Here is a 22735-nt window from a genome sequence, read left to right on the forward strand (position 1 = left end):
ACTTTATTTAAGAATTTCAAATGTTTAGACCAAAAATTGGCTGAGTATTTTGGTAAAGACGGCAGATGTCATTTTTTCTAATTGACCCGAGTTTTTACTCTTTAACATTCATTTTTTGGGGCTCAAATCAAATTAAAAAGTTTAATCCATGTCCAAATAACCTACATCTAAAATTTCAAGTGTTTACCCCCAAAATTGGCGGAGTGGTTTGGTAGAGTTTTCAAAGGTCATTTGACAGCCAAATTTCTGGCCGAGAATGGATTAAAAAGATTTTCCCAAATCTCAATACCCTTTATGTCAAATCTCGAGTCTGTAGACTAAAAATTGACAGAGTAGTTTGGTAGGGAACTGTACACACACAGACACACACACACACTCACACACACACACACAGACAATTTCACTTTTATAGATATATAGATAGATAGTCAGTATTTGGTAGTCGTTTACGTACGAAAGTCGCTGTTTCAGAATCATTTCCATTGGAATGCCATTCTTTTGGATCCGTTTACATAGGAAAGCTCTACTAAATAAAGTCACAGAAAGCAGTTACAACTTCAAGTACAAAAGAAACCTTAAAATTTATTCGTAATCGCTGTCATAGAAATAAAAACGTCATAATTTAATCATTTATAATCTCTACCTACATATAAAAGCACTTTGTCTGTGTGTGATGTGTGTGAGTTCGTTTCTGATGGACTCCGAAACGGTTGGGCCGATTAAAAAAAAAAACTTTTACACAAATGCACTTTATGTGTCTGGGGGTGTTTTTAGTTAGGTTTCATATCGGAATATCTCCGACAAGTATCGAAAATCTATAATCGAAGAAGTCTGATTATAGAAAGAACAGTTCGATTTTGACCAAATTAACACCCTTATACAGCCTAACGTCATAAGTGAGTTTGAAAAGTTCTTATCGCTGCAAAAACACAAGGACCCTGCGTTTAAAATCAACAGTAGGCTCTTTGATGACAGGGGTGCTTTCGAAATAAATGTTTCTCATTAGCGCACAATTGAACCATGATACTTGACTTTTTATTTTAAAATATTTTTTATTTCAAGTCATAAAATCGACAGTAGGTTCTCTACAGTGCAATGTATGCTATAATGTATTGTGGATTAAGTCACTGTGGAAAGCTATGTGAAAACTCCTCTCGGTGCACCGTGGTGGGTTCCCCACTGGAGCAAGCAATCAATCAATTTAATTGAAAAATAGGCGATTTCACGGAGTTCGATGACAATATTGGAGGTATTAGTTATTACTCGTTAAACGTCGGGTCTCCCTGCTAATAAACGCTAAAATAGAATATTTGACCACATTATATACAATTATTTAACTTTAAGTCATTTAAAAGTTTTTATTCGTCTAATATATAAAGTAAAGTCAGTCTGGTTTTTTAATCTTTGTTATTCATAACTTTCTTCTCTGCCTAATATATATTTTATTTTGTATTGGTTATTTTTTTTGAGGTGGGGGGGTAATCAGATAATAACAGCGCTTGTATGCAAACGGGTTTGCAAAAGTAGCTTTCGTATGTAAATGGATAAAATTATATTTTCTGTTTTGATATTATTCACAACAGAAAATGTAATTCGATCCAATTCCTTTAAAATAATATTTTATCCGCCTATGAAGTTTTTTTTTTTTTCAAATAGATTTCATTTCTACTGGATAGCATCAGTGATATCAACTATTTATCTTTAAGTCAGTCTTGTATATAAAAAGAAAATTTTGACTGATTTCAGGTAACCTACATTTTCAAGTGTTTAGATGCATAGGATTATGAGGTACGTAGCCGTTTCAGGTAGCTCACTTAATTGAGCGTCAAACTAATGGTCCCGGTTTCAATGACACACCATTTTCTGGGTTTCATTGCTTATCAAGGCTCTCAGGTCGCTCGATGATAAGTGTTAATGAGTTTATACAAACTATGTAATTCCAGAAGTCTAAACAAAAGTTTGTCTCCAATACGTTGGTTCCCGGGTTCAATACAGGACGCCCGAAGAAGATAGCGATCATACGTTGTTACCACAATCTTTTGCAAACAAAGGGTATAATACTCATTTGATGAAGAAACGGATAGGTAGTAAGCCGGTTTAATCTATTATCATTGAACTTCCATGTAATTTTAGATACGCTGGTAGAAAGGAAAATCCTTTTCAGTTGCTGTAGATGAGTTCTTGCTGTAAATGTCTCACAGTTGTATTCCTTTTTGTGGAAACGATCTCCTGGTACACAACAAACATAAAATGTACCCCTTTTCTCCTTTTCGTGGTGACGTCCCCGATTTTGGCGTTATTGGGTTCCAGGTTGTCACTTGGTACCGGCTCGCAAAAAAAGTTGGCCACACTGATTAAGATCGGAGATTTTTTCTTTTAACAAAGGAGTCACAACTTATCAAGGCCCGGAGGCCATTCGAGAATAAGTGTAAATGGGTATACAGTAGTAATGGGGAAATGTCGTAGTGATCGTTAGTAGTGGAAATTTGATAAATTGGATTACTTAAAGAGATGACTCATCAAGAACTTGTTTACGTTGGACTTGAAGACGGTCATATTGTAGTCAGTTGGAAAGCAGGAAAACAGAACAGTGTTCCACCGGCGTGCAGTTCTAAGAAAGAAACTTTCGAAGAATCTGGTTTCGTCAGATTATCACTCACCCCATGATGATGATAGGTTCGAAAATTATGAATAACGGTGACACTTAATCATCTACAAAACATCAGACAAATTCTTTATTCTTTCTTTGTAAACTTCAAAAATATGTTTTACATAATACTATCTGACCGTATCCGACGTTGCCCGAGATTATACAGACTGAAATATTGATTAAAAATTAAAAAAAACAGCAAACTATTCCATGTATAATATAAATCTCACCTGTCTGTTTAAATGTATGTATGTATTTATGTATGTATGTCTGACTAAAGCTTTCGACAAAGACGACTGATTTTCACGTTTTGAAGCTCGACCATTCGGACGACAAATATCGAAAAGTTGGCTAAAAACAATAATTCTTTCGCCCTCAACTAGACACTTTTCTAAAGGGAGGGTTTGCTTTTTTTCGCCGATATTTTCAAAAGTCATCACTTCTTTTCGATTGACTAGCCTTAATTTAAACATTCATCACTTCCGGTTTGGCGATGGGCACAACAGCAAAGGCGTCACTTTTTTTCACATTATTTTCATCCTCCGCGGTACGGGTTCGAGCCTGCCTGCCTTCCTACTACCACTTTTTTTTTGCTCAACACACACCTCCAAACACCCGAGCAACGCCGGGCACCCAAGTTAGTCCTCTCTAAAAAACAGTAAAGAAAAAGATCAAATCAAAGTAAGAATATATTGGTCAAACAGACGTACATCCCTCGTTTTCAATGAGATAAAATGTCGACAAAACAAAACGAAATAACTCTCAGAAAATAACAAAAGGCAAAGAATAAAGTGATCGACATTTTGTTTTCTTTTATTTTTAAACAGAGAAATGAAACAAAGCAAAGTAAATGTTATGAAGTAATAAAAGAAGATAAAAAGGTAATTGTCGGTTTTTCATTTTCAAATATGGAAAAAAAATGAATTTAGACAAAAATAAACAATGGATATGTACATAAAATAAACGAAGAGAATTGTTTTGTTTACAAATAGTTTAACATTTTTCAAGGCCTGAAAGCTATTCAGGGTTAATTAGTGTACGGTGGTCACAAAAACAACAGCATAGTTGTCATTAGTGGTGTAGATTGGGTAGAATCTGATTGCGGCTCAACAAGTACTTGTTTACATTGAACTTGAAGACGACCATGTTGTTGTGTGGTAGAAAAGTGGGCTAGCAAACAGAGTTCCACGGACGAACAGTGTTATGAAAGAAACTTTGTTCATGGGATTTGCGTTTAGATTTCGGCACGGATAGAGAGTGGGGAAATTTTTTGATAGTAGTTGTATATAGATGAGTACTTCTTGTGAACGTTTTGCGGGATGGTCATAGATTGAAGTTCAGATGAGCACTTACCACGAAAATAAAGATAGAATAGTATTAGAGTTCGTTTACTTGTAAAAGTATCGGTAGATCTCTCTTTTCTTCGCTCTTTCTTTCTCTCTTTCTCTCTCTCTCTCTCTCTCTCTCTCTCTTCGTCTATCATTGTAATTAAGGATACTTACTAAAAGTTAGGTTCGTATTATGTGAAGTCTTTTTATTATAAAAATGACGGGCATCTATATATTAATACTCTAGTACCTTTATCGTACGTACGTGCGTTTGTCACGGTTTCCAGATTATAAATTATCTAATCGGAAGATCTTATTTATTAAAAAAAGGGGATAGAAGGTGATAACTTATTACGAACATTAAATTAGTATATAGATATCTAAACCTAAACGTAGATTCTATGAGCAAAGCTTCTTTCTTAGAAGTGCACGCCTGTGGAACTTTCTTCCGATTGCCTGCTTGCCAGCTGACTACAACCTGATTGTCTTCAAGTCCAACGTAAACATTTCTTGATGAGCCGTTCCGCTTAAGTTAACAAATTTACCGAATTTGCATTACTAACGATTACTATATTGTCCAATTGACTACTTTACACTCTTAACCCTTATCCTCAAGTGGTCCTTGGGCCTTGATAAGTGGTGATGCCTATGTAAAAAATATATCTTATCATTGTGTTGACTCTCCAGTATATATCCGACACAGACATATTTAATCAATCGAGAACCACATCACTCTATATAAAAAAAACATATAAGATATTAACTGACATATACTTCAGAGTCAAAATAATGAAAAGAATATTCTCTTGTCATAGCTTTAGTTATCACTTTCTATCTTCCTTTTTAATAAATAGGATCTCCCGATCATAGAAGACGCAATGTTAAAATAAGAAATTAATTATAAAAATGTTGTCGCTTTTGGGCCGTACGTGAAACTAAAATATATCTTCGTGGTCTTCTGGTGAGGATTCAGGGGTAGTATCTGTTCTATCTAAAGATGGTATAATGATATAGTGGGCGTCCATACAATAGAAATATGTCACAGACTCCTAGAAGGACATTGAAGATAAACCGTAATAATCAAATTCTGACACTACATTAACCAGATTACTTGGATAAATTATTTTACAGTTTTAACAAAAAAGCTACCATAATATCGCGGGGTCTCCATTCACGCTGAACGTCCACAGAATGCTCAGCAGCAATATATTACATATGAATTTCCACAGGTCCCGCTGGTATCGATAAATACCGGTGAAATAACTTGCAAATAATTGTTCCAAAAAGTGAAGCCCCTTATTGATAATACACACATGAAACTCTAGTCTCCTTCTAAGTAATCACCTCCGTCTGCAATGCACGTGTACCATTCCAATAACTTCTGGAAGGCCCCATGCAAGTCCTCTCATGTGGGTGTGTCAATTACCCTCGTCACAGCCTCTTTCATCTCCTAAATTGTCTCATAACGACAGCCTCGAAAGTTTTCCTTGAGCTTAGGAATAACCAAAAGTCACAGGGAGCAAGGTCTGAACTATAGGGAGGGTGAGGAACTGTCTTGATGTGCATCTTGGTCAAATAGTCTGTGACAATGATGGATCTTCTCTGAGCACCCCTGGAACAAACTTCGCACAAATCTCTGCGTCTTCAGTTCCTCGCAAATAACTGTGTGTACAGTACCCACACTGACACCAAACTGTGCATTTATTGTGTTTATAGACACACGATGGTCCCTATCCATGAAATTCTTTATTTGGCCAATCAACTTTGGTGTTCTGTCTCCTTTACTCCTCGTACACCTCTCATTATCTCTCACAGACTCCCTACCTCCCTTGAATCTCTTATGCCACTCAAAAACTGATGCTCAATTCATGGAAGATTGTCCAAAAGCAGTCTGAAGCATTCTATTCGTTTCTGTAGCATTTTTTTTTTCAAAATTTAAAACTAAATTTTATTGCATATCGTTATTCAAAGTGTCACCACATCCAGATTGCATTTCTGACATTCCCAGCTGCGACAATCAGGCTTTAGTAGGGTGCACTCCAATCCCTGCTGTAGCTGTTCATTTAAACCTGAAATCATAAAAAATGGTCAGTCATCTCATAAGATGGATAGCAATAACATACTGAATTTTCTAGAGTCTACGACAATTTGAAGTGCCTGTACAAAAAAGTCTGGAAGCTTATTGAAGGCACCTCGTATATATATATATATATATATATATATATATATATATATATATATATATATATATATATATATATATATATATATTAAGTAATGTGATTTACAATTTAAAATTTAAAAATCAAATTTTAATTAAATTAAAAATCAGTTTCATAAGAAGGAACAACAACAACAAAATCAATTATCTGTACGATCGTTTCGGAAAACAATGCTTTTTATTGTGGTATACATCAGGTTATGTAGAATAATTATATATAGTTTTTTGGTAAGCAAGGTCTCCTCATCAGCAAATTTAGGAGGGTTTTTTTTAATTTTCTCTTTCTATTTCCTGTATTTTAATTAAACTAGTAATTTCACTGTTACATTAAAATACACTCAACTCTTTAGACTATTGTTCTAAGTTCTGATCTCCTTTAAACTATATATATATATATATATATATATATATATATATATATTGAACTGACCCTGTAATAATACATACGAAAATGAATTAAAATATATTTAAGCGTATTTTACGACCGACAACGTCAGGCGCTCCTTACTAGTTGTTTAGTAAAACTGAAAAAAAAACTATATATATATATATATATATATATATATATATATATATATATATATATATATATACTATTAATAAGGATAGAAATAGGTAGTGCCTTATATATATATATATATATATATATATATATATATATATATATGATTGCAACGTCTTGTCAGACGAGTGCCACTCCCTCAGACACTTAAAGTGACTTCCATCGTCACAGGACCATTTTCAAAGGGAGTATCTATACACAGATGATGTTACAGAGTCTTAGCTTTGTACGACAGCTAACTCTCTCTCTCTCGGTTCAAAATTTTGAGATCCAGCAACAAGCAAGAGCAAGATAGCCAGCAACAAGTTAAACTGCAGACCAGCTTAATGCGGGTACTGGTTTCCCGTTTTATGGGTTTTTTTAAATCAGAGATTTGCTTCTCCTAGAAAGGTTGCCTTCACCACGGCTTGCGGGATCCCTCTCTACCCCAACTCACACATACATACAGCCAAACACATGTGTTAGTGAGCCGTTGACCCCGAAAAAGAGACTAGCCACTCTCCTCACCAAACAGGTCTCGGGGGAGAATTAGTTTAGTCGCCGGTGCCCGACCATGAGGCAGGTAGTACTGGATTACATGGTACCAGTAACATATGACATGACCTTTCTATGTATACTATATAGACACACATATATATACATATATATATACATATATATGTATACATATATGTATATATATACACATATTATTGTATATGTATGTATATGTATATATATATATGTGTATATATATATTTATACATGCATAAATATATATATATATATATATATATATATATATATATATATATATATATATATATATATATATATATATATATATATGAAGCATCACGTATTTCTATCCTTGTCAAACCTTACATTACAGGCATCTAGTTACAAAGTCGTTAAAGACTTTTAAAAAATAGCTTTTTTTTTTCACAATCATGAAAACTCACGTTCTCATTCATTCACGAACATCACGAGGTGCTCTCTGGTTACTTGTAACTTTGAACAATTTTAATTCTAAGCGAATTAATTATGAAGAATTTTTTATATAAATATGAGGAGAAAATTAAAAAAAACGACAAATCTTAAAGCTAAATGGATTGTTGCTTTACGTTTTTTTTTATTAGGAAAAGCCATTTAAATTTATGGTTGGTTACCTCTAATGGCGCATAATTTTATAATTTGAAATTCAGCATTTTCATTTTAATCTTTTTTTATTTGAAATTGATCTTTTTATTCAGAGTTGAGCTTATTAATTTTAAGTAGTATATAAAAATACATGAACGTTAAGTAAACCTCACATGAACGTTTGCGTTTCATTCTCGGGGGAAATCAACAGGCTAATTGTGCAGATTAACAGTTTATGGATTTGTATCTTCCGTCTCTACAACAGACGTAAGACCATTCCTGTAATAGTCCGGTCCGTCTTGATTTTGCAGTGGGAGTTTAGTTCTGTGCAGTTCTAGGAGGTCCACTGTCCAAAATCTTGCCTTCTCTCTTTGAGAAGGGGTTAGTTTACTGCTTATTGCCTAAGACGCCCTTAACAGGAAATGCTGACGGGGCTGCTTGGACACATTTTTCAAATCAGAGTGCCCCCTCCTCGGGGACGCTGACTTTTAAATCTCACTTTCCGACCTCAGTGTCTAAATTCTTGCAGTAGGAGAGAACTAAATACCTTAACAGTTAAGCGTGGCTTTTATAGCTAATAAGTACTTGCTCTGGATTTTCACCAATCAGAGCTTTTGGCTTTCTTCCCGCTTTACTGCCTATTCATGTCTTCAGCCAACGGGTATTATTCCCTTACTTTTAAGTGGGTAGGACGAATAAATAAGAACCTTAATTGACCCTGGAAAACTGAGGAAGAGTCCAGCTTTTGCTCAATAATAATCTACACGGATAGTCTAAATATCTGCGCGACTTGACCCAGTTTTTAGAGAAGTAACAAATACAAATTTCTCGTACATGAAGTAAATTATCTCATTTGTCATTGATTAAAGATGAAATAACCATAATCTATTAAATCCTTTTGCAATCCCTCAGTGAGTTCTTCGTCACAGTATATATATATATATCTATATATATATATATATATATATATATATATATATATATAGATATATAGATATAGATATATATATATATATATATATATATATATATATATATATATATATATATATGCACATAGATGTAGGAACAGTACATAGGGCCCGAGCAAAGCCGGGCTGAACTGCTAGTAATATATAAAACAGCGAGTTTGAAACAGTCTCACGTTTATAAACGATCCCAAAACAGTAAATATCGCATGTAAACGAGTTCGAAACAGCGGCTAACGTATATAAAATGATCTAAAAAGTATTCATATATTCATATGCACACGGATCCAAACAGTGGATATCGTATGTAAATTGGTCCGAAACAGGGCCTTGTTATATTACCATGTCTGAAATAGCGGATTTCGTATTTATAGGGATAGGAAATTTTATATATATATATATATATATATATATATATATATATATATATATATATGGGGGGGAGTGTTTTTTTTAATTGGAAAAGAGAAAGATTATGTTACGCCTATGAGTCTATGATCCAATTATGAAGAATGCAAACAGAATATATGTATAATGTGTATATTTCCTCCCGGTGTTGTCTTGAGATCGTAGGAGGACTTGACATTTAAAAGGAAAAATAGGAACTACTTCCTCTAAAGAGACTTGCCATTGTGATGATGTTGCTCCTAAAATGAAATGTATGATTTTATTATAATGACTAAATATATCTAAAATGTTGTTCTAAAGTTACATAAGATAGTGACTAATAGTCTAGACATAATAAATTTGTGTGCCTTCTGTTGTTGCAAAACTACGTTACTTTGGTTCAGAGGGGAATTTATGCAATCAAAAATATTGTATATATATATCTATATATATATAATGTTATTTTTATAACTTTTTTCAATTTGTTTTTCTAGCCATTTATTATTATTATTATTATTATTATTATTATTATTATTATTATTATTATTATTATTATTATTATTATTATATTTTTACATTTATGCTAACCAGTAATACAATTTTTACTGATTTTTATCCTCTAGTGGAAAGTGTTTGTCTTTGAAAATCTATGGATTAAGAATGTTTATTCTTTGTTTTGAATGTCTGGTGAATTAATAATTATTTTAATTTATAGAATTTTTATTTTCATCATTCATTATTTTGTTTTTATTGCTATATCTAGTATATGGAACTTTCTCTCATTATAATAGGTTCTCAGATAAATATATAATATTTATCTTTCTAATTCTATAATAAATATGTGTGTGCGTATATATATATATATATATATATATATATATATATATATATGAAAAGTAATATATATATATATATATATATATATAATTCTTCAAATACTACCGTGTTTGAATATATGGTTAAGTGGCACTTTTAGTCATTTTGAACTGCTTTAAAACTTCACCGCTCACTCATTTTTCAACCAAATTTCAAACAATTATTACAGTTTATAGATCACCTTCTCAACTATATTGTGAACATTTTTTTTCAATTTTAGTTCAGTAAAACAAAAGTTATGATGAATTTTCTGGTGTTACAAAATCGTAAAAAAAAAATAAGGAGGTGAGCGATGTTTGTTATGACTGGTTTCCATAGCAACCACGTCGCTTCAGCGACTACTGTTGTTTCAATAATGAAAGCATAAAAGGAAGAAATTGGGGGATTTTATTGAAAGCAGACAAGTGCCGTATATTGTTATTGTATATGTGTTTATAGGGGAAAAAATAAAACTGAAATTAAAGAAAGAACAAGTGAATTTATTGGAAGCCTGGAAAAATCATGGATTACAATAGAAAAATGCGAGCATGGAAAGTAATATGGTTAAGCTTAAAGATGGAAAAGTAAAGGACTAGTTGTTAAAACTGGGGGAAAAAGCACAAGGTATTCTAGTAAAAAATATAATAAATTTATAACTTAAAATATTGCAGCATTAAGAATGTTTAAAAATTCAATTTTATAACATTATATAATCAATTCTTAATCCTGCAATATTTTAAGTTATTAATTTATTATATATTTTTACGAGAACGTCTTGTCCTTTTCTTTTCCAGTTTTAAGAACTAGTCCTTTACTTTTCTATGTTTAAGCTTAACTATATTACTTTTCATGCTCGCATTTTTTTATTACAATATATATATATATATATATATATATATATATATATATAACTACTTCATTTAATCACATGAATTAATATACGAAATTATAAATTTATGAGTAAACTTTAAGTATTTCTTAAACCCTGAAATTTCAATATTTTGATATTGTATACGACAGTGTTATTCTCACGCCGAAGAAGAGACCAATATTAATCTATCCTATCCTTCAAAACTCAACAGTGGATAAAGTATTTGGATAGACAAAGTCTGATAAAACACCTGCAGACTCGAAGGGTCTCGTAGGTTTTCATCAACCCCCGACTTGGCAACGCTTCATCTGCAAAGAGAGGTTACCATGCGTAGCTGATCTTCGAAACCGAGATGGTGGTTTTTTTTGCGGTTCTAGGGCCTCCACCAGATAATGTTTCATGTAGGAGTACTTGTGCATCTAGGCGTAACATTTTCTCCTTCTCAAATTCCGAGAGATTATCTTGCGCAGTGTTAGAGTCAGAGGTTCATAGCCCTTTTCGCGAATCTTTTACGCATCATATAATAATTCTGTTCGTACAGGTGGAGAAGGAGAAACAAGTCAATTTGGTAAGTTTTTTTTATCATGAAAATCCAAGGGATTTTAATTAAATTACCAGTATTTATTCATTATATTATAAACCGCATAAGCATAATGTTGACACATCGGTTTTTATTAGATCACTAAAGTTAAGAAACGTTGAGCTCGGTCAGTACCGGATGAGTGATCATTTGGAAATATCTGGCGCAGTATATAAGCGAATGTTGATACCTCCGCACAAAATTTGCAAAACCCTAATGTCGTCATCTCCTCTGCTGGGGATATATGAAGGTCGTTCCAAAAGTAATGTATTCTATTTTTTTTTATTCCGTCTTAAGGGGCGAAAGGGATTTGAAAATGATATTATTTTGATGAGAGAACTTAAGCCTTTCTGACCTGAAAGTTTCATTTATCTGTTACAGATATTGACGGTTTGAGATTCTAAGAAAGCATCCCCTGTCATGGACGTGCGTGAGAAGCAGAGATGCATCACTGAATTCCTCTATGTAGAAAAAATTGAATGGTGTTTGTTTAACGTTTATGAAACCGATGTAGTTGATCTAAGCACAGTTAGGAGATGGATTCGTAGATTTCATGGTGGCAGTTGATGCGGATAACTGTGAATGCAATGCATGTAAAGTTGAATGTGGGCATCAGTGCACTGGAAATGATTCCTAGGATTCAGCAAAGTATGTGCTAGGTGAGTTCTACGAATGCTTACACAAGACCAAAAGAACTATCGACTAGATGTCTGTTAGGACTTGTTGAATCAGTACGAAGCCAAAGATGACGGATTCTTGGGCCGCAACAACACTGGTGACGAAACGTGGTATTACCACTACGAGCCGGAGTCCAAACGGCAGGCGATGGAATAGCACTATTCACATTCACCAATAAAGAAGTTTAAGACGCAAGCGTCTGCAGGCGAAGTGATGTGCACCGTTCTGGGACAGGAAGGGCGCCATCCTCCTGTTTTCTTGGAAACAGGATTGACTGTCAACGCTGACCGTTATTTTAAGACGTTGACAAAGCTTAAGAACCGAATTGTCCATGTAAAGCCCTCCCCCCACCAAAAAAAAAAAAAAAAAAGAAACATTCCGTTTGCAGCACAACAATGCCAGGTCACAAACACGCAAGTTTGAAGACCACAGAATGTGTAACAACGTTTAGCTGGACGGTGCTGTCCCACCCATTGTATAGTCTCGAGTTGGAACCGTTAGACTTCCATTCGTCTTGAGCTCTGAAGAAGCATTAAGTGGACAACATTTCCCCGACAACCACGCTGTAATCGCAGCTGTGAAAAAAATGGACCGCCTCGGCAGGCGCCGACTTTTACCACCGAGGCACCAAGGCTCTCGTTAATCGCTGGCAAAAGTTCATTTAGAATTGTGCTGACTATGTAGAAAAAAAAGCTGGAGTACAAAAGGTTGCTCTTACATGTGACTCTGGGAAGCTTGTGAATCTTATATTCCCAAGAAACTCCTTCCTCTTAAGGTGAGTACTGCTTAAGTACCGTACAGGATAATTTCTTTAATAATTTATACATGTCTATTTACTAAAAGAGATACCCAGCGCTTCATCTTTATCAAACTTAACGAAGAACTGGGAAAGATATGAATTTCCTAATTCTGTCACTCTACGGATTAAATGCAAAATGACCTCAAAACTGAAATCTATGAAATTGTTAGTAAAATGAGCATCTGTAGTGATTAGCTGTTATTATGGTTTAATATATGTTTCCGAAGCAAAGAAAAGCTAACGCGTGTTTCTAGAATTGAAATCAGGCAGTAAACAAAAACTCCTGTCATTAAAGATTGTTGTCGAATAAAATTTGCTAGTTAGCCATTGTTCTTTTTTGTTGTTTACATTGATATTTAAAGACTTTTTGCATGACGTTTTACTTCGGTGGTGTACTAGGTGTGTCAGAATTTGGGGGGGGGATTTTTGACACCCCCTAACACAAAACTGCGATTAAAATATAAAAAAAAAAACTCGTAATTTCTCTTTTTTAAGTGGGTTGTTTATTTTCTTTATGGAATATACTTTAAAAATAAACTATTTAAGTTGTTTAAAAAATAATAGAAATATTATTTTTTAATTTAAAGAAAACAGTGTCTACAAAGTGCCTGCGCGCGTTCATGTGGCCATTTTTTACGTAATGAAATCAATTTAATTTTACAAATTAAATTTTTTTTCAATTTTTAGAATTTAAAAATCTATCAAAGTTTTTCTAATGGTTCAATTTTTACGATGTTTTCAGGTTCAATGTGAAATTTTATGCTCTTTCCAATAAACCGAATATAATATTCTAGACAAGCGTTTTTTTTTTATTCACCCCCTCCATTTTTAAATGTCTACTAAAATGAAAATAATTAATATTCTCACCTCAGTTTTATATATCACAAATTGAAGATAAAAATCAATAAATAAAATAATCTAATTTAAAACAAAACAAAAAGAATAGTTATTTGCCAATTTACTTGTAAAGTCCAAAGTTTAATACCTTTTTTTTAACCTCGTTGATTTTCTTTTTTAAGTGAAACCTTATAATTTTGTTATATTGTCCAGAAAATGTCGTACAATTACGACAATTTTTTCTATTTCATTCAATGTTTTTTTTTAGATATTTAAAAAAACACTCCATAAAAAGGAAATAAAATATATTACATCAAAAACTCATATATTTCTTGGAGAGAAGAAAACAAATCGAAAACTCGTCGAGTGTTTTTTAAAGCATAAACTGTAGTTTCCCGACTCATCAAAAGCTAAAGGTAGCGAGTGCATCAGTATGGCAGTTTTATGTCAGTGTGATATCACTGTGGTGCAACGAATGCACTAATCCTTAGACTCGAAACGTAGATGCTAATAACTACCAATTGTGAGATAATTACTGGGAAATTTTGTGTTTTGTTTTTTTTATAAATTTATCTATTTGCTTACATTTTACGATTCTGATAACCTGTAACGTTGTCCGGGAACCAATACACGTCGTTTCCAGTTTCAGTCGCCAAGGAGATCAAGGCAAAGAATAGGAAATCTTGCTTTTTTTTTTTTTTTCGCAACAACATTTATTTCCTCATTTTCTCTTTACCGCTGTGACGTTCCTCATGTGATCTTCTCCTCGAACGTCCTTCACGATTCGCACGTAATCACGAACGTTATCCACGTCTTTCCCGTGATCGTTCTCTTTCTCCTTTTGTATAATCTTTTTTTTTTCTTTCTCGGTGACGTCATTTCGCATGCATTTACATACGCGCATCTGTGCTATGTTACAAACCGAGAGAACTCAATTCTTTTTTCTTATTTTTTATGAAAGAGCATTATGCTACATTAAGTGGAGGTAAGTGTATATGTAAAGACATGCCTTTAAGAACATGGATGGAAGATGGACACGCCCTGAAATACAAAGCTTCTCAGATTTAATCGTCGTCGTCGTCGTCGTCGTCGTCGTTGTTGTTGTTGTGGTGGTGGTGGTGGTGATGGTGATGGTGGATTCTCTGAAATGGTAACAGTAAAACACAAAACAACGATTTAAAAATGCTTTTGTATTGCTTTAAATTTCCAAACGATATTGTAATGAAATTTCCCTTGCCTAACATTTGATCCGTCACTGTATGTGTGGGTGGGTGTACATATGTAATTGCGGTTGTCACACTTCGCATCAAAATCTTATGTGCATGAGTGTCGTCTGCTTGCCACGACCACCACAACTAATCATCATTCTCTCTCTCTCTCTCTCTCTCTCTCTCTCTCTCTCTCTCTCTCTCTCTCTCTCTCTCTCTCTCTCTCTCTCTCTCTCTCTGACCCGCCAAATTTCCTTTCTTGCTTTGATTCGCATTTGATTTCTAACGAATTAATTTTGCAAATTCCTACAGAAATAAAATAAAACTCATATCCCAACTTTAGCTGCATTCCAAAACGTATGTTATTTTCTTTTTCTAATTTTTTTTTTTCTTCTCGGAATTTAAATTCTGTTTACATTCGATTTTTATTTTATTTAATGTTTTATTACGTTGTAAACATATGACCTCAACTAGAGGCCAGATTTCTTATTTCTAAAATTATTTGTGTCGGGATTTTATTGTGCGTATTTTTATGTTTATCTTAATTTCTGATTTTTACGATTTGAAAGAGTTGCATTCATTTTTCTTTGTTTGCCTTGCTATGTTATGCAGCGTAAGTTGGAATGATATCAAGATCAGCGATAAAACTGTGTCAGAAATGGCTGAAAAACCATTGTATTCCCCATCAGAATTGGATGCTCAGGTTTTATTACGAACTCAACCTCCACGTTCTTGAATAATCTTGGTCTTTCTCCGTCAGACAAGTAAAAATATATAAAGAAAATACAAGGCTCTATTTGCATAATGGTGGATATGGCAATCTCACAGGTTGACAACAATCTAATAAAGTCTGCTAGTATCGGCCTCAAAACAATGCAATTTACCTCTTATTAATATAATATCTATGTTTACTATTGGGGGTCGGCTTTGCCGGTCGCAAAATACGCTTAAATATGATATTTTAATTTGTCCAGATTTCGTATATACAGTGTATCACAAAAGTGAGTACACCCCTCATATTTCTTCAAATATTTAAGCATATCACTTCATGTGACAACCCTGAAAAAATTATTTTGATGCAATGAAAAGTAGTCTGCCTGCAGCATATATAACAGAGTTAATTTATTTTCTCCTCAAAATATAGCCATTAAAAGCTAAATCCTCTGGCAACAAAAGCGATTAGACCCCTTTCTAAAAGTTGTCAATATTAACATACAACATGCCAACTCTCAATATTTTATGTGCCCACCATCATTATCCAAAACTGCCTTTACTCTCCTGGGCATGGGGTTTACCAGAGCTTCACATGTAGCCACTGGAATGCTCTTCCACTCTTCAATTACGACGTCGCGGAGCTGGCGGATATTTGAGACCTTGCGCAGCTCCACCTTCTGCTTGACGATGCCCCAAAGATGTTCTATTGGGTTCAAATCTGGAAACAGTCTTGGCCAGTCCATCACCTTTACCATCAGCCTCTTCAGTAAAGCAATGGTTGTCTTGGATGTGTGTTTTGGGTCATTGTCAAGATGGAACACTGCTCTGCAACCAACATTCTGGGGGAAGCGGATCATGCTCTGTTGCAGTATTTGACAGTACATGTTGGAGTTCATGTTTCCCCCAGTGAAATGTAACTCTCCAATACCTTCAGCACTCATGCAGCCCCAAACCATGACATTCCAACCACCATGCTTGACTATAGGCACACTTATCTTTGTACTCCTCATCTGGTCACCGCCACACACGCTTAAGGCCATCAGAACCAAACAAATTAAATTTCGTCTCATCAGACCATAGAACATGGTTCCAGTAATCTATGGGCTTTGTTGACGTCTTCGGCAAACTGTTTGCGGGCTTTCTTGTGTATTGTCTTCAAAAGAGACTTCCTCCTGGGGTGACAGCCATGCACACCAATTTGATTTAGTGTGCGGCGTATGGTCTGAACACTAACAGGCTGAGCCCCAACCTCTTTAATCTCTGCAGCAATGCTAACAGCACTCCTTTCAAAGAAAGCATTTGGATGACACTCAGCACGTGCGTTGATTTTATTTGGACGACTTACATAAAGCATGTTCTGAGTGGAACTTGTTCTTTTAAAATGCTGGATGATCTTAGCCACTGTGCTGCAGCTCAGTTTCAAGGGGTTAGCAATCTTCTTGTAGCTTTAGCCATCTTTATGTAGCGCAACAATACGTTTTTTAAGATCCTTGGAGTTCTTTGCCATGTGGTGCCATGTTGGAACTTTTAGAGACTGGTAAGAAAGAGTGTGAGAGCTGCACTACAAATTTGAATACACCTGCTCCCTGTGAACACATAAGTCACATGACATTTTGGAGATAAAAAAGGCAGTACTTAATTTAGACATTTAGGGGTGTAGTCTCTTTTAGAATTGTACTCACTTTTTAGGGGTGTAGTTTCTTAAGGGTGTAGTCACTTGTGTTGCCTGGTATTTAGCTTTTAATGGCTATATTTAGTAGTTATTTTGAGGGGAAATAAATTAACTCTGTTATATATGCTGCAGTGTTGTCTCATGAAGAGATATACTTAAATATTTGAAGAAATGTGAGGGTTGTACTCACTTTTGTGATACACTATATTATTATGGTGCTGTGATTTCAAAAGTAAAAATCAGCTAGAATTGAAATCGAAAGTAAAACTTTAGCATTCAAAGCCGGTGACGTTACCACTGTACCAACGTGACACGCATATGAACTGACTAAAAATAAACTAAGATGAATCTACAAAGTGTATAACGATTTTTTCAATTGTGATCCCTTTTTGACTCTTTAAAAACTATTTTAACCGGCTAAAGATCTATAAAAAAAACGGTCCATAAAAAATTCAATCATTTGACTTTTAGTTTCTGGTGAGATAGAGTTTAAAAATGTAGAAACAGACAGACAGACAGACATAGTGAGTTTTATAAATTAGATTTTTTTTTTTTTTTGTAAATGTGAGCAGTTTCGCAGGTTCACTTTTTATTTTCGGAATAGCTCACGGTTACAATAGCCCCGCATGAACGTTTGAAATAAAGTAGGACACATATCTAAGTAACGGAAATTTTCCTGAAATATTATGCGATACTGAATTCCCATCTGACCATGCTAACGCAAGTAAGAACATAAATGGAACACGTACATAAAATCTGTTGCCAAGGCCGCTGGAAAAATGGTGGGATCTTTCTATCGATCCAGTAGATATCTCACTGCTGATGCAATTCTCTATCTATATAAGAGCCAGGTACGTCCAAAGATGGAATACTGTTGCCACATCTGGGAAGGAGCTGCTAGAAAGGACTTGGCCTGCCTTGATAGAGTTTAAAATAGACTTAGTAGCCTCGTAGGAGATGTCCTTTTCTCTTCCTTGCAACCTCTATCTCACAGAAGAGATGTTGCGAGTTTGTCTCTGATGTATCGTTATTTTCATGGAAAGTGTTCGACTGAGCTTCAATCTATGGTCCCCTCTCGCAAAACTTTCACAAGAAACACTCGTCTAGCTGTAAACACTATCAATAATTCCCCCCACTCTTTATCTGTGCCTAAACCTAAACGTAGATTCCATGAACAAAGCTTTTTTATTAGAACTGCACGCCTGTGGAATTGTCTTCCGTTTTCCTGCTTTCCGGCTGACTACAATATGGTTGTCTTCAAGTCTAACATAAATAAGTTCTTGATGAGCCGTTCCATATAAGTTATCAAATTTAACAAATTTTCATTACTAATGATTATTATATTGTCCAATTTCTACTGTACACTCTTTAACCCTTATCCTTGAGTGGCCTCTTGGCCTTGATAATGAGTTGATACCTATGAAAAAAAAAAGAAAAAGTCCAATGTGAACAAGTTCTAATTGAATCGTCCCCCCTAAGTAATCCAAGTTTCAAAATTCCCACTGTTTACTATGCTAAAATCACAATGACTAATGTATACCTATTAACCCTTATCCTCGAGTGGCCTCTGTGCCTTGATAAGTGGTGACACCCTTGTAAAAAAAAAAAAAGTATAAAATATAAGAATTAAAAAATACATATTCATAAAAGGTTCATCTGCATAGCTTATTCTGTTAAATAACGAGAGAATGATATATTGTTCTCCAAACGGCACCAAATAAACGTAATGTTGTATAACCACGTATCAAATCAACGTATAGACATATGTTGTATAACGGGGTATCACAAGTGTTTATGTTATATGAAAGATGGAATATGTTAGAAGAAGATGCTTCGTGCCTTTTCTTTCTACCGGGTTTTCCTGTCTTCACTGTTGGGGCCTGTGATGAAACATGCAACAACCAACACCATAACGATTAACAGCATAAGACACCTAAATTTTCTTCTTTTGTGAAACAACAGAACGATACTTTATATTTTTAAAATATAATTTTTTTTCAGCTGTCTTAATGGTATTCACAAGAGTTTGCTTACGTCTTTACATGCTTGTCCTTTTCTAGCCCCGCTTCCCGGACTTTGAAGCACGTCTGTTCACTTTCGTGACCAAACTCAAAACTCCTCAATCTAATCTCCTTGGCCTCTTGATCTGACAGTTCCGTTACGTCATCATCAAAAGTACACGTCTCACTAACGTGTGACCTCTGTCACGTACGCAACTGTTGAAGGTCATCTTGTTTATATTTACTTTAGCTAGAACTTATTGTTACATTCAAGACCAATTTATTCTCTAAAAAATAAATAACTTCCAATATAAACTATTTTAACAATATCACTGGATAGATAGATAGACAGACAGACAGACAGATAAATAGATCGATAATAGCTAATTTAACTTTTAACCTTATTATCTAACAATTCCACTGTTATATGTCTTAATTGGCATTAGTTTGTATCGATCCGTTATACCTCAGTATTGTACTGCCTTCTATAAATTCCTTGTACACTAGAATCCTTCAAATAAAGTACATTTCCTCTTTTTACATGTATATATATATATATATATATATATATATATATATATATATATATATATATGAAAAAAATTTGTCAATTTTATGCAAAATGAATACACCCAAAGGCATGAACTTTTAACGTACGCGTTTTGTTCTTAAACAAATCAAATTCCGCTTAAAAGAACACGCTTACCTTCGTTTTTATACGGCGTTTTTGTTTAAAATTAAGTAACTGATGTTGCAACGCGCTTCGAATCCTTTAAAGAGCGATTTCTAAAAGCAACAATTTTGGGGGCCAGTACAATCTTGGCCAATGGAGATGGAGGAACGCGACTGCGTATGTATTGAGCATTGTAGCTGTTGATGTGCATGATGCACCACCTCTTAAATGCTGAAGTGTCAGCAAAAACCACGCCCACAAACCCAGCTTGTTAAACGAGTCGGGCGGACTTCTTAATAGAGCTCACGAAATTCGTGCCTTAGGATTGTCTTGTCTGCATGAAGTCCTTCTTGGTGATCACAGCTGTTAACCTGCAGGATTGCAATTTTTGCTCCTGACACCGAGAACAGCAAGGCTCAGAGGTTGTATGCGAAGTCAGGGAAGGTTTAACGCAGCACACACAAAGGAATTGTGCAAACGCAACATTGTCATTTTCACAAAATTGATTTGCAATTCCATGCATTACACGTCTTTGGTTGCAACATACAGAAAGAGACGTAACTAGACAACAACAGATCCTGATGCCGATACCAAATGTATTTTAACCAAAGTCTGTTAATCGTTATCACCGTGTCTACAACGGTGAGGAAGGGTTGAACTTTAAGGGGTTTGGTATTTACTTCTTTCCTACCACAAGACGATTTGAAACAAGTCCAAAAGGTGGGAAGTGTCAAGCTAACGCTCCTAAAATAGGAGCGTTCTGGCCTTTTAAAAATTGCCTTGGCAATCCTGTCAGAATTGCCCGGCCAAAGAAGCGAAGCAAAGCCTTGGAGAGTGACCATCTGAAAATTACTTAGGACGAACGCTTCAGTCAGACAAATAAAAGGTCACCGTAGTTTCTGATGGACTGATTGTCGAGATTGGATCTTCGATTTGTATGTACCAGTCTGTAATCTTTAAGGAGTCGAAGTTACTGAGAGACAGTTTAAGAGGGCTACTTATTTCCACTTGAACTGGACAAAATAGTTTTGGAACTTGCCAGATAGCTAGAAGACGATAGTAAATTAAATAGTTCATTTAGCTGAAGTATTACCTAACCGCATCATGTTTGTAATATGAGCCCGTCATCAAAGTTTTAAGTTTCGATTAAGCGGAATAAAAAAAAATCATTAAAAATCTTATTCAAATGTCGTTTATGAAAAAGAAAGAATATGCGCCATTTTATCGGGTTGAAGGTGAGTTCCGACAAGGAGTTTTCCCTCGGCCACAATGCGATTTGAGTTTAGACCATTGCTGATGTGGCTGAGGTGTATGGTCTTGTGCAGTTCTAAGAGGTTCACACTCCTAGACCTTGCCTTTCCATAAGCTGAGAACGTGGTTAGTTTATTACTAATCGCATGAGGCGCCCTACCGGAAAATGGGGCTGCTCAGACACTTTTGCAGGCCGCATGAGGGAAATAAACATCGAGAGGATCTACAGCAACTGAGTTTGTGGGTGTGACTGACGCCGATGTTTCAACTGTGGATTCTAAACAAAAGAAACTACGACACATATGCGCCAGTTTTAACAGAAGACGTTGCGCAAGCGATGGGCGCCAAGTATGGCACTTGTCTTTTTTTTCAGTTGATGTTTTTTTTCTTTCAGTGTGAAAAAGGCGAAAGGTGAAACATCGGTGTAAATAAAAAAAGAACTAAAAAAGAAACATAAATACGCAAGAGAGCAGAGACGAGCGACACAAGAACTTCAATCTGCTGTTTCAACAATCATCACATTCCAGAAAAAAAACAAGGAAAAAATAAGACTTATAACGTAAAGAACATTTTTGAAGTCTTCACGTGAACTCTCGTTTGAACGAGAATGTGGCGAGATTTTTTTTTTTTTAAACGATAAGAATACAGAATAATTAACACTCGATAACTCATGAAAAATTCTCCTTCTTCACCGGTGTACCTAAAATCGAACGAAACATCCATGAACAGAGTTTCTTACCCGTGAAACATGTTAACGCATAAATTTTATCTTACAGACAACAACATTGTCGTTTTCAAGTCCAATATCAACAAATATCTGTCGTGATATCCATGATTTATCATAATGCTCAATCATAGTACTGTTTCGTCATTCAATTGAAAATATTACTAACTCTTATCCTTGAGTGGCTTTTAGCGTTGGTAAACAGGGCACTATTAGTATAAAAAAGATAACAGCTATTGTATATAAAACGTATTAGAATGACATTCTCTATTGAATCAGCCTAGTTTTAGCATTTTAACATTTTTATTATATATTTCTTCTTCTATAAAATCTGTCTTCTTGACAATCGATTTAAATTTAATGGTGAACATTTAAAGCCGCATTTAATTGTGGAAATTTAATGCCTACATTTAATTGTGTCCATTTAATGCATACTTATATTATGCTTATTTAACGCCTATATTTAATGATGAAATTTAATGGTGCCTATTTAATGTCTGTATTTAACTGCAGCCATTTAATACCTAAATTTAATAGTGGAATTGAATGCTTACATTCAATGATGTTTATTAAATGCCCACATTTAATAGTAACCATTTAATGTCCACATTTAATGGTGCTTATTAAATGACTACATT

General features: G+C 34.6%; 1 protein-coding gene across 3 annotated transcripts in view; it reads left to right on the plus strand.

Annotated features, from left to right (window-relative positions):
- LOC145252739 (uncharacterized) overlaps positions 1-22322 on the plus strand; it is a 304712-nt gene extending 282390 nt beyond the window's left edge. The window contains exons 13-14 of one of the 3 annotated variants that reach the window (XM_080112608.1): positions 3478-3531; positions 21768-21919. In XM_080112608.1, coding sequence (XP_079968734.1) covers positions 3478-3514 — 37 coding nt within the window. In that variant the 3' untranslated portion in view covers positions 3515-3531; positions 21768-21919. Of the gene's footprint in view, positions 1-3477; positions 3532-21767 lie in introns of all 3 variants that reach the window. The other 2 variants (XM_080112609.1, XM_080112607.1) reach the window with 2 other exon arrangements.
- Positions 22323-22735: the final 413 nt, after the last annotated feature.

The sequence above is a fragment of the Euprymna scolopes genome, chromosome 29 (assembly GCF_053919585.1).
Source record: "Euprymna scolopes isolate OS-2025 chromosome 29, ASM5391958v1, whole genome shotgun sequence".
Taxonomy (NCBI): domain Eukaryota; kingdom Metazoa; phylum Mollusca; class Cephalopoda; order Sepiida; family Sepiolidae; genus Euprymna; species Euprymna scolopes.